Consider the following 12,891-nt stretch of genomic DNA (forward strand, 5'->3'; position numbering starts at 1 on the left):
TTGTTAAGAAAATAACCCAGATTATGTCACAGTGATGTTATCAGGCTAATCTCTGCTTGAATTCATACTATTAACTAAAGGACCCAAGTAGGAGTGTCAGGTACTGAGGATGTTGTGATATCAGTGGTGAGTAACAGAAATTAAAGTTGCATTACAGGAAATTAAGGATCAATTATACTTGAAGTATGATCTTAGGAAGGGAACTAGAAGTCAGGATATCTCATCCTCTACTTTCATCATTTGTTTTTCTTTGTCTCATGCAAGTCCTGAAATTTCTGGGAATGTAACACGATGTTGTTGAAGTGTATTTTTGGATTCTTAGAGATGCTGTATTATATTTTAGTTTACAAAAACAAAGAAGGGAAAGAGCCAGATGAAATAGATAATTTGAGGTCCAAATCAGACTTTATATTAAACACAATAGCTCATTGGTGTAAAGCAAGCTCTAAAAAGTGGAATTGCCTTTCTAGATTATTTTTAGATTTCACTTATACTGTCTTGGAAAGACTTGGTTTTAGATTTACTTACTCTAAATTCTTAATCCATAGAGTTATTGTCCTGTTATTACCTCTAAGTTTTGGTCAAGTATCCAAATAAAACATCTACATCTTCAAAAGATAATCATACCACATATAAATAATGTTAGAAATGATCATGTATGTGTATGGAACTGGTTTGACATTCAGCACGTTAAAAGAGCCATCTGCTAAGCGCCACGTGTTGACACTGTGTGTGCCAGAAGAAAGGCAGCTTTCCAACAAATTATCTGGTGGACAGATTTAGACTTGAGCTGGTTAATGCGTTAAATTCCTCCAGGTCCTTCTGGCTCTCGGGGCTGCAGAACAACCCGCTCACAGTCCAGCGTCAACAGACTCATTCTCACTAATATAATGTATCCACTGAGCGCAGACTGAAAAACTAAGCTCTTCGAGGTTGTTAATAACACTGAAATTAAAACTATCAGAATAAAGCATGGATAAATACATACACTTTTTCAATTTAAGAACGAGGAAAATTAGAGATGAAGAAGCCTTCAGAAGTTAAAGTGATGTAATCATAAAGCATCTGCACCTTGAGGGCCATACGTCTCCCCAACAAGCACTGTGTATAAAACTCACCTGTATTCTTTTACATATTTTGTATCCTCCCCTCATGTCCAGCATTTGCCGTAGGATAAACTCGGCCGGCCCTGTATTATCCACTTTTTCCATGGCAATTGAATCATATGCAGATCTGAAAATTAAGGCATAATCCATGAAAAAGGGAACATAAAACTTGAAGTGGTCCCCTGCTGTGGTGAAATATCCCAAAATAAAGAGCAGAGGGAGGTAAAGATCCCAGCCAAGAGGCTTGGTGACGTTCTGACTGGATTGTAGGTCATCACCACCTAGACTGTTTCAAAATAAAGTCAACTCCAGCCGTGAGAGAGCTGAGCTGCAGGAGTGAGGGGTGCAAAGAGGATTAGTTAGTCAGCAGCCACTCTCACTGGCCCGTAGAGCCGAGATCATTGGCACCAAGACAATAGAGAGTTTAAAGCAATGCTATCAATTTTTGCCAAGTTGACAAAAGTCTTGTAAAAGCTGAGTTGAATGAAATGAAATCGCTGATCAGTTGCTTTTAGATACAATGAGAAATGTAAGGATGAACAGAGCAAACATAACATAACGTTAATGCCAAACAAAGCATGCAGACTGTGAAAGCAAACAAGATGATTCAGCTATTTGCTGATAACAACACCCTGAGGATCCAACAGCAAACCTTCAACATTTTCCAAGACAGTCAATGAAACAGTCTACTACAGTTTACTCAACCAACATTTCAAAGAGGCCTTTGTTTCCTTGCAGGAATACATATGCAACTTTCTAGTAGTAGTAGTAGTAGTAGTAGTAGTAGTAGTAGTAGTAGTAGTAGTAAGTGATATTGTCAGGAAGTTGTTATTTGAGACCAAAACTAACCATTTCCCCCTCCCATGCAGATTTCATCTAAAAGTTCTTAAAAGATCATAACTAGGCATTCCACAGGTGTATCATATTTTGTGGCTTACTCAAGTATTGTATTGTTGATGACGTATATTGCACAGTTAATAGCGTACAATGCACAGAAGATAACATACACTACTGGTCAAAAGTTTTGGAACACCCCAATTTTTTCACCTTTTTATTGAAATCCAAGCAGTTCACGTCCATTGAATAGCTTGAAAGGGTACAAAGGTAAGTGGTGAACTGCCAGAGGTAAAAAAGAAAGGGTAAGATTACCCAAAACTGAAAAAGTATGTACATTTTAGAATGATATGAAAAGGCCTTTTTCAGGGAACTAGAAATGGGTTGCTGTTCTGCAGCAACTGAGGTTAGTCAAACCTTGAAAGTTGATGCTACCAATTCTTACAGGTGTCCCAACTTTCCTTGATTACTTACAACCCCCCTCTGTCTGCAGAAAGTAATGTATTGCTTAATAAATGGCCAGAAAAGGGTGCCAAAGATGGCTACCTCGATGAGTAAAAAGTTTAGACTACATTTTGGTTTATGAATTGATTGCATGATTTTTTTTTAAATACAATTGTTCATTTGCTTGATGTTTTCATTTCAGAGCACTATAAGACATTGAACTGAATAATGTTCAATAAAGATCTTGAAAAATTGGGCTGTTCTAAAACTTTTGACTGGTAGTGTATATTGCACAGAAATAATATAAATTGCATCATGGACAATGGGTTTTGCATAGTAGTTCATGTATATAGAACAGTGATTAATGCATACTGCACTGCAGATAATGTACAGTGCAAGGTAAGTAGGTAATAGTTCACCGTAAATAGTGAGAGTAAACAGTTGAGATGACAGTGGACTTTAGGAGGAACCCCCCTGCGCCTTCCCCCATCACCATCCTGAACAGCACTGTGGCCGCTGTGGAGTCCCTCAGGTTTCTGGGCACTATCATCTCCCAGAACCTGAAGTGGGAGACCCATATAGACTCTGTGGTGAAAAAGGGTCAGAAGGGACTTTACTTCCCTCACTGTCTGGTTCGGTTCTGCTACCAAATCAGACATGAGGAGACTGCAACGGACAGTCAGGACTGCAGAGAGGATCATCTGCGCCCCCCTGCCCTCCCTCCAGGACCTGTATTCCTCCAGGATGAGGGCAGGAAAAATCCTCATAAGACCTCTCTCACCCGGGTCACCACCTCTTTGACCTGCTGCTCTCCGGCTGGCGCTTCAGAACTCTGAGCACCAGAACATCCCGTCTTGTTGTGCCTTTACTGTCTTGTTGTGTTCTTACTGTCTTGTTGTGTTCTTACTGTCTTGTTGTGTTCTCACTGTCTTGTTGTGCCCTTACTGTCTTGTTGTGTCCTTACTGTCTTGTTGTGTTCTTACTGTCTTGTTGTGTTCTTACTGTCTTGTTGTGTTCTCACTGTCTTGTTGTGCCCTTACTGTCTTGTTGTGTTCTCACTGTCTTGTTGTGCCCTTACTGTCTTGTTGTGTTCTTACTGTCTTGTTGTGTTCTTACTGTCTTGTTGTGTTCTCACTGTCTTGTTGTGCCCTTACTGTCTTGTTGTGTCCTTACTGTTTTGTTGTGTCCTTACCGTCTTGTTGTGCCCTTACTGTCTTGTTGTGTCCTTACTGTCTTGTTGTGTCCTTACTGTCTTGTTGTGTCCTTACTGTCTTGTTGTGTCCTTACTGTCTTGTTGTGCCCTTACTGTCTTGGTGTGTCCTTACTGTCTTGTTGTGTCCTTACTGTCTTGTTGTGTTCTTAGTGCCTTGCTGTGTCCTTAATATCTTGTTGTGCCCTTACTGTCTTGGTGTGTCCTTACTGTCTTGTTGTGTCCTTACTGTCTTGTTGTGTTCTTACTGTCTTGCTGTGTCCTTAATATCTTGTTGTGCCCTTACTGCCTTGTTGTGTCCTTGCTGTCTTGTTGTGTTCTCACTGTCTTGTTGTGTCCTTGCTGTCTTGTTGTGTTCTCACTGTCTTGTTGTGTCCTTACTGTCTTGTTGTGCCGATTACTGTCTTGTTGTGTCCTTACTGTCTTGTTGTGCCGATTACTGTCTTGTTGTGTCCTTACTGTCTTGTTTTGTTCTTAATGTCTTGTTGTGTTCATACTGTCTTGTGTCTTTACAGTCTTGTTGTGTCTTTACAGTCTTGTTGTGTCCTTACTGTCTTGTTGTGTCCTTACTGTCTTGTTGTGCCGATTACTGTCTTGTTGTGTCCTTACTGTCTTGTTGTGCCGATTACTGTCTTGTTGTGCCGATTACCGTCTTGTTGTGCCCTTACTGTCTTGTTTTGTTCTTAATGCCTTGTTGTGTCCTTACTGTCTTGTGTCTTTACAGTCTTGTTGTGTCCTTACTGTCTTGTTGTGTCCTTGCTGTCTTGTTGTGTCCTTACTGTCTTGTTGTGTCCTTACTGTCTTGTTGTGCCCTTACTGTCTTGGTGTGTCCTTACTGTCTTGTTGTGTCCTTACTGTCTTGTTGTGTTCTTACTGTCTTGCTGTGTCCTTAATATCTTGTTGTGCCCTTACTGTCTTGGTGTGTCCTTACTGTCTTGTTGTGTCCTTACTGTCTTGTTGTGTTCTTACTGTCTTGCTGTGTCCTTAATATCTTGTTGTGCCCTTACTGCCTTGTTGTGTCCTTGCTGTCTTGTTGTGTTCTCACTGTCTTGTTGTGTCCTTGCTGTCTTGTTGTGTTCTCACTGTCTTGTTGTGTCCTTACTGTCTTGTTGTGCCGATTACTGTCTTGTTGTGCCGATTACCGTCTTGTTGTGCCCTTACTGTCTTGTTTTGTTCTTAATGTCTTGTTTTGTTCTTGATATCTTGTTGTGCCCTTAGTGCCTTGTTGTGTCCTTAATGTCTTGTTGTGTTCATACTGCCTTGTTGTGTCCTTACTGTCTTGTGTCTTTACAGTCTTGTTGTGTCCTTACTGTCTTGTTGTGTCCTTGCTGTCTTGTTGTGCCCTTACTGCCTTGTTGTGTCCTTAATGTCTTGTTGTGTCCTTACTGCCTTGTTGTGTCCTTACTGTCTTGTTGTGTCCTTACAGTCTTGTTGTGTCTTTACTGTCTTGTTGTGTCCTTACTGCCTTGTTGTGTTCTTACTGTCTTGCTGTGTCCTTACTGTCTTGTTGTGTTCTTACTGTCTTGCTGTGTCCTTACCGTCTTGGTGTGTCCTTACTGTCTTGGTGTGTCCTTACTGTCTTGTTGTGTTCTTACTGTCTTGTTGTGTCCTTACTGTCTTGTGTCTTTACAGTCTTGTTGTATCCTTACTGCCTTGTTGTGTCCTTAATGTCTTGTTGTGTCCTTACTGCCTTGTTGTGTCCTTACTGTCTTGTTGTGTCCTTACAATCTTGTTGTGTCCTTACTGTCTTGTTGTGTCCTTACCGTCTTGGTGTGTCCTTACTGTCTTGTTGTGTTCTTACTGTCTTGTTGTGTCCTTACTGTCTTGTTGTGTCCTTACTGTCTTGTTTTGCCGATTACCGTCTTGTTGTGCCCTTACTGTCTTGTTTTACTCTTACTGTCTTGTTGTGTCCTTAATATCTTGTTGTGTTCTTACTGTCTTGTTTTGTCCTTACAGTCTTGTTGTGCCCTTGCTGTCTTGTTGTGCCCTTACTTCCTTGTTGTGTCCTTAATGTTTTGTTGTGCCCTTAATATCTTGTTGTGCCCTTACTGCCTTGTTGTGTCCTTGCTGTCTTGTTGTGCCTTTACTGCCTTGTTGTGTCCTTAATGTCTTGTTGTATCCTTACTGCCTTGTTGTATCCTTACTGTCTTGTTGTGTCCTTGCAGTCTTGTTGTGTCCTTACTGCCTTGTTGTGTCCTTAATGTCTTGTTGTGGCCTGACTGTCTTGTTGTTAAGTACCAGTATTCCATTCACCAGGTCAAATTACTTGTGGGCGAGCTCACTTGGCAATAAAGCTTTCTTGAATCTTGAATCTTGACCATTTGTTGGAAGTTTAAAATATCATACAACACAATGTTGAGACAATTGTAATGCATATCATCAAGGCAAATAATCAGACACAATACAAAAGAAGAAACCTTTTGTAAAAAGTGTATTAATGACAAACAGACATTAGTACTGATGATGATAAACACTTTCTAGCCTGAAAGCGTCAGCAGGCCTGCGCTCTCTTAGTTGTAAGCTGGTTTAGGGTTTTGAGACATGCTTTGCTAATTGTGTTCAGGCAGAGCACAAGGCTTGCAAAGCTGATCTAATGAGTTCCCATCTGTCCAACCGTGACTATGGCTCAGACCTTTCCTGCTGATTAGTGAGCATCTAAAAATAGTGTCCAGGTCTAAGGCAATTAGATCTACTATTACTTCTACCACATCATTGCAGCTCTCTGACACTTGGCAAGCTCCTGATAAAGCACCTTTGAGTACATTTAATGAGATATCACCGCTAGAGGCAATAAGAGAGAATGAGTAAATAATTGTAGCTAACCCTCATAGCCTTTTTGTTCATTATAAGCTAATTTAGCTAATGCTAATGCCAATAAATTAGCGTCTTCTGTTCACATGCAATCTGTAATTTTATTAAGCATCTCTGTTCTAAGGTTGAACTGTTGTCCACCTGAGGGATGAGTTAGTTTGCTGTGGGCAAAAACCACAGAGGCTAACTGCTTTGGCTGTCCACTAATCAGCTGATGCTCATATGCACTCTTGCCAAAACCAGCAATTGAACAGACCTTGTGGCCTACGTGCTCATCAAACATTTAAGTAATGGTGGACACAGGGATCTATTTGTGTCTGTCGTGTGTGTGTAGACTGCAGTGAGACAGCGGATGCATGCCAGCTTTTGTTGGCAGTCGCAGAAAGCTGTTTAAAGTGAATACATGCACAGGTCTGTAAAGTTCACGCGTAACAAAGGTGTGCCGCAACACCTTTATATCACCACTTATTCACCATCACACTAAATGTTTAATATCCTTTGCAAATTGACAAATGTAATGTTCAGCCAGCTTCAGTGTTATGGCATCTACAACATGTAAAGGGTAATTGCTGAGTGTTCTGACTGGATGTATAGTCCGTCCTGCATGGGCCTCAAAGTAGGATCTAGCTATTGGCATTATTTTCTCAACATAGCTAGGATGGAATTATCCCATTCCAAAAAGGGTCCCACACCAACAACCGCCTAACAGAGTACTGAACAGAAGATGAGATTGCAGCAGCACGTGGCATTAGAGGTAGACAAAAATAATGTCTCATAAAAGACTCAAGGATATACTGGATTAGTCTGGTTAAGAGACCCTGGGAGTTAAAGGGCTTAGCACGTGAAGTAGTCCCCTTAGAAGCACCAGGTTTATACCTAATATCAGGTTATCATATTTTCCTTGAAACTACTTTTAGGAAATGTTGCAATTAAACTGTTTATTATCAAACAGAATTGCACACAGTCCTGCTTATCAGTCAAATTGCTTATCCTACCCATGATCCTACCAGCTTCTCCTGACCCACTGCTGCCACCAGGTGGTGGGAAAAAGGCTAAATAAAAACAAGAGCCCTCCATTCACAGATAAACTGATGGGTACTGGAGTAAAAACATTATGTATTAGCCTAATATGCCTAAATTCCACTATATCATTGCCTTTTATTCCAGTATTGACTTCCTTTTTTTATTCCTGAACCACTGGACACATTTGATTTGTGGTGGTTTGAATTGTATGCCCAGATGGCTTTAAGTTCAAGATTCAAGATTTCAGATTCAAGAAAGCTTTATTGCCAAGTGAGCTCGCACACACAAGGAATTTGACGTGGTGAATGGAACACTGGTACTTCACAACAAGACAGTAAGGACACAACAAGACTGTAAAGACAATAAATATATAAACCTAAACACAAATAAAAAAATTCTACATAAAAATACTATCTGTACAAAGAAAGGTAAATAAGTACTTTTAAAGACCTGAAATAAGTTGAATTAGCCTAAGCCAGAGTGCACATGTAGCAGATGAATATAATAATAAGATATGTTATGGAATCAATTACAATATTGCACATGGTTATTGAGGTATTTCACCAGAAATCAAAGTATTGCACATGCATGTGATCTCTCACAGGAGTCTTTAGTGGTTTGTTCCAGGTTACAATCATGTGCCAATGACCCAACAGGGTAAAAAAAATAATCACATCAGTCCTCTTTTTAATAAATAAACAAATAAACTGTGGGTTGAACAGCACCATAAACTTTAACACATCTTAAGAAACAGCAACATTGTAAGATCTTTGGAAATTGAAGACTAATGTATGTCACATAAATATACAATATTAAGGGATTTTACAAACGTGTGCATTTGTCACAAAAGTAATCAATCAAGGATAATCAATATAAAGAAATTAGTTAAAGAAACATCAGTTGGTTTCTTTTCAAAATATTTTTTAAACCACTCAGACTTTTTTTCTTGTTTGGGCAGAGTAGGAAACAGGGAGAACATTTCAAACGATACGTATCATTCTTCATTTTCAAAAACCTCTAACACGGGCTGAAGATATGACCATGGGAGCTCAGGTGGAGAATTATAGCCATCATTACCACCTCTAACTACCTCTTCACTACTCACCACTGCACTATTATCATATTATTTTTAGCCTGTACATATTAGTCATGCCTATTTGTTGTTCTTTTGTGTTTATAGTTGATGTTATTAGTATTATAGTTGGATTTTTATTTGTATGCCTTATTCATATGCCTTTGTACAAAGAGAGCACAGTGTACCAAGACAAATTCCTTGTGTGTTCAAGCATACCTGGCCAATAAAGCTGATTCTGATTCTGATTCTAAATGAACTGCCTGATCTGAGTGAAATTTGTTCTGGGTTTGCTCCACTGACAAACGTGGAGACGCACGACATACAGGTATGGCTAAACCACTGAGACAAACAGAACTACACAAACACATTTTACTGTCTTAGGGATCAGATTTCAGAAAAGTGTTCAGCTCTTGAATGACCCAGCACTTGGTACTTTGGTCATTATTGTTGTGATGTTAATTGTTGATGATAATGGAAGGTCTTAAATGGTTTGGTTGCTTCATTGTAGATGTTCCTTATTTTATTTAAAAACAAACAACAACAACAAAAAAAAAACTTATTTACTTTTGTGCATTGCCTTTACACTGCTTGGCAGTACCTGCACCCAAATTGACTTGAAGCACTTTGTTACCCGTACTGATCTTGTTTCCTCTTGTCTAGATCTTTGCTTGTGTTGTTCTTGTTCTCGTATGTACGTCGCTTTGGATAAAAGTGTCTGCAAAATGACATTGTAACATTGTAAAAAGAAAAGGAAATTCATGAGCTGACTTCAAAGCAAAAGTAGTGAGTAACTAGAGCATTGATAGAAATGTAGTGGAGTCAAAAGTACAATAATTGTCTTCAGAATGAAGTGGAGTAAAAGTAACATGTATCACCAAAAAATAATACTCAAGTAAAGTATAGATACTCAAAATATGAGTAAAGTAGATTTACTTTGTTACTGTCCACCACTGAATCCTGCTGTAATATTGAAGCATTATATGGTCAAACATCTGTGTTGTGGTATTAATTTCACTAACTGTTGAACTGTGTGTACTTATATTTATGTTTGTTCTGTGTCTACTTGTATTGTTTACTAGTATCTGTAATGAGACAGTCACTAATGGACAACTACCTTAGGAAGTTGGGAGGGTGAGGGTTGACAGGGTAACAGGGATTTATTTTCTATTGTCTTATCTGTCCTTTCTGTTTAATTTGGGATTTTTGTTCTATCCTATGCAGATACTATCTCAACTCAACTCAACTCAACTTTATTTATAAAGCACTTTAAAACGACCACAGTTGGAACAAAGTGCTGTACATAAATAGACAAACAACGCAGGCATAAAAACAATTTAAACACAGGATAATAAAACAATAAAAACAATAAAACAATAAATAAAAACAAGCCATAAAAAACTATGTCCTATCTGACTCTTGTATGACATCTTTTTGTGCTGTCTGCAACATTTTAAGAAAAAGATATGGAAAACAAACAAACAAACAAACAAACAAACAAAAACATCTGTGTTGTATTGATACTCTATATATTTCCAATCTGTGCTCAACAAACATAATGTGAGTGTAAATCCATCACAGGGCGCCTAGGCTGTTTGTGTTCAAACATGACTGAAGCTGTTACTGTCCAGTGGTGAGCTGTCAGATTGTCTACTAGCCTCTGGTAGCTACAGGAAGAGATCACCCAAACAGTAACTACATGTATGTGACTCTGGCAAAAGCTGAAGTTGAATCAAACCGGCTCTCGTTGAAAGGATTTAATTTATTTATTTAAAGGATTGTCCATTATGTTCACTTCGTGGTGAGTACAATGGGCGTTGACACAGACAGTGATTTCTCGTTAAACAAACAGATAGCTGGCTTCACGTTAGCACACTTAGCTCAAGCATAGGCGAATATTAGCTTTGTAAAAATATGACTTGTTTGATTTAATGGCCTGGGGTGCATGTCTTCACCCGGTCCAAGTCAGTTAAAAAGTTTTTAAACTCCAAAGCTAACACAAGAAGACAGAGATCACTGAAAACCTGTAGCAACTAGCATTACTACCCTTAGCGTGAAATGAAATTACTCTTAATATTTCAGTCCTTATCAGGGTTACAACATGTAACATCTCAGGGTTTTATTCTCATTACCCGTGTTAGTGTTAACGAGAGGTTTGTGGTGTGTTTCTGTGGTTTGAAACGTGTTTAAATGCCAAGAATAATTGTCAACACATGGGCTAATTTAGCAACCTGACTTCCACAGGCCGAACTCAAACCGGCGGTTTTCCTGATTCTCAACCCCAGCGGTGAAGACTTGTTTGCGGGCTGAGGTGCCACCTATATCCCGGCCACTGGGAATCTGGAAGAGCAACGCCGCCTGGTGACTAGTATTCAACATGACAGGTGGGCAACATCACACTAATATTATACACCTGTTATTTATGTGTATGAAGACAAAGCTAAGATACTAGAACATTTGTAACCAGGATAATACTGAAAAATAATACATCTGGAACTATAATAAGATTTGTTTTTAATCTGGCTAACCCCAATTAGAGATGGGATTTATGGCTCTTTGAGGGGAACTGGATCTTGAGGAGCCGTTCAAAAGACTGGCTCTTTGGCTCATTGTTATATTTATTTATTTTTTAGAAGTCAACCAGGGGTAACTCGTTTTTATCAAGGAAACAATCACTGGTAGCAGTTATTAGATAAGATTTGAATCAGAATGGTTCCAACTTTCACTTCCCACCAATGTATACTCTATTGGTGGGAATTATTCTGAAATATTAATTATGATTTCATTTTGCATTGTAAACATTCCATAAGATGGTGCCATATCCTCATGCTTCAACAGTGAGATCATTGGCAGCAGTTATAAAATAAGATTAGGATCAGAATAATTCAAACTTACACATCCCACCAATATATATATACGCTATTGGTGGGAATTACTCTGAAATATTGATTATAATTTCATTTGGCATTGTAAACATTTCTTAAGATAGAATAGAAGTCAGGTGTACAATGAAATTAGAAGCGCTGCTCCTGAAGGTGCATGTGATAAATGCAAATAAAATAAAAAAAGGTAGAAAATATGTATAAAAAACAATATAATACAGTAATAATATAAAACAAATGTCAAGTATATAGAGTCAGTTAGAGAGAAGAGGTATTTTGATTAAGATATTGCTCATTATGTGAACGTTTTCACAGTTCCCGGTATTGCACTTAACATGAATATTATTGCACAGTTATGAATATAAATATTGCACATGAGGGGATTGTTTATGTCAGCTGTTTGTGGGTGTTTAGTGTTGTGATGGCTCTCGGGAAGAAACTGTATGATGGTGCCATATCCCCGTGCTTCGACAGTGAGATCACTATTTAGAATTTTCCATCACTTAAAAAACTTTGTGGCATTATAAAAACTATGCGGGCTACAGATAACTTCCATGCAAAACAACTTTACTGTAAAATTTTAACAATACAGAAAAACATATACAAGTAATAAACACGAATAAATATATATGTATATAAAAAATATAAATACAACTAGAATAAAAATTAGGAAATTCTAAAAAATGTGAATGCAGAATTGTACTACCCCACCTGGTGTTTCTACACCTGAACTACTTCACATACAGGAGCTCAGCTTCTTGACTCGAACCCACATCAAAACAATGTAAACAATAACGAAGTGTAGACAATAAGTGTGAACAAAAGACACATGGGGCACGCAGGTGACACGTAAAGGCAGCGTGGGCAATCTGCATATAAAAACGGCTCCCAAATGAACGGCTCGCAACTGCGAACTGGTTCTCATCTTTCACTTAAAAGAGCCGTTCAAAATGCCGACTCGTTTGCGAACGTCACATCTTTAGTTAGGATACTAGAACATTTGTAACCAGGATAATACAGAAAAATAATACATCTGGAACTATAATAAGATTTGTTTTTGATCTGGCTAACCCCAATACACAGTAACACCCTGTTTAATGTGGATGTTTTTTTTACATCACAGTTGCAGGTTTGCGTGTTTAAGTGTGCAATGTGTCTATCATAGCAGTATGTTTAGTGTGGATTTGCATTGAAATCACTTACCAGATGTTTTGCCCGTGCTGGCGTCTGCTGATGGCAACATTCCTTGAACCTCAAGCCCACTGACTGGATGTCTGTCCCATGGTGCCCTTCTCTCCCTGCCTCTCTCCACCCTCCTCTCCCTTGCCCAAGAGAGAGACTTTGGGTGGATAGTGAGGTCCATTGTGGCAGTGAGATGTTTATTAATGAGAGAGGAGAGGCGCACACAGAGGGCAGAGCTGCTATAGAGGGAATTATTGCTAATCTTCTATTTAATACGGTCATCTGTGTTCGCACTAATATCTATTAAGCCTTGAGATACATGCATGT

The 12,891-nt window shown here is 38.8% G+C and overlaps 1 protein-coding gene across 2 annotated transcripts in view; it reads left to right on the top strand.

Annotated features, from left to right (window-relative positions):
* The first annotated feature begins 10,093 nt into the window (after positions 1-10,093).
* The window catches only part of LOC117823840 (protein EFR3 homolog B), a 48,857-nt gene continuing 46,059 nt past the window's right edge, over positions 10,094-12,891 (top strand). The window contains exons 1-2 of one of the 2 annotated variants that reach the window (XM_034699086.1): positions 10,094-10,201; positions 10,745-10,884. In XM_034699086.1, the coding sequence (XP_034554977.1) occupies positions 10,878-10,884 (7 nt within the window). In that variant the 5' untranslated portion in view covers positions 10,094-10,201; positions 10,745-10,877. Of the gene's footprint in view, positions 10,302-10,744; positions 10,885-12,891 lie in introns of both variants that reach the window. The other variant, XM_034699085.1, reaches the window with a different exon arrangement.

Source organism: Notolabrus celidotus, chromosome 13, assembly GCF_009762535.1.
Source record: "Notolabrus celidotus isolate fNotCel1 chromosome 13, fNotCel1.pri, whole genome shotgun sequence".
NCBI classification, from domain to species: domain Eukaryota; kingdom Metazoa; phylum Chordata; class Actinopteri; order Labriformes; family Labridae; genus Notolabrus; species Notolabrus celidotus.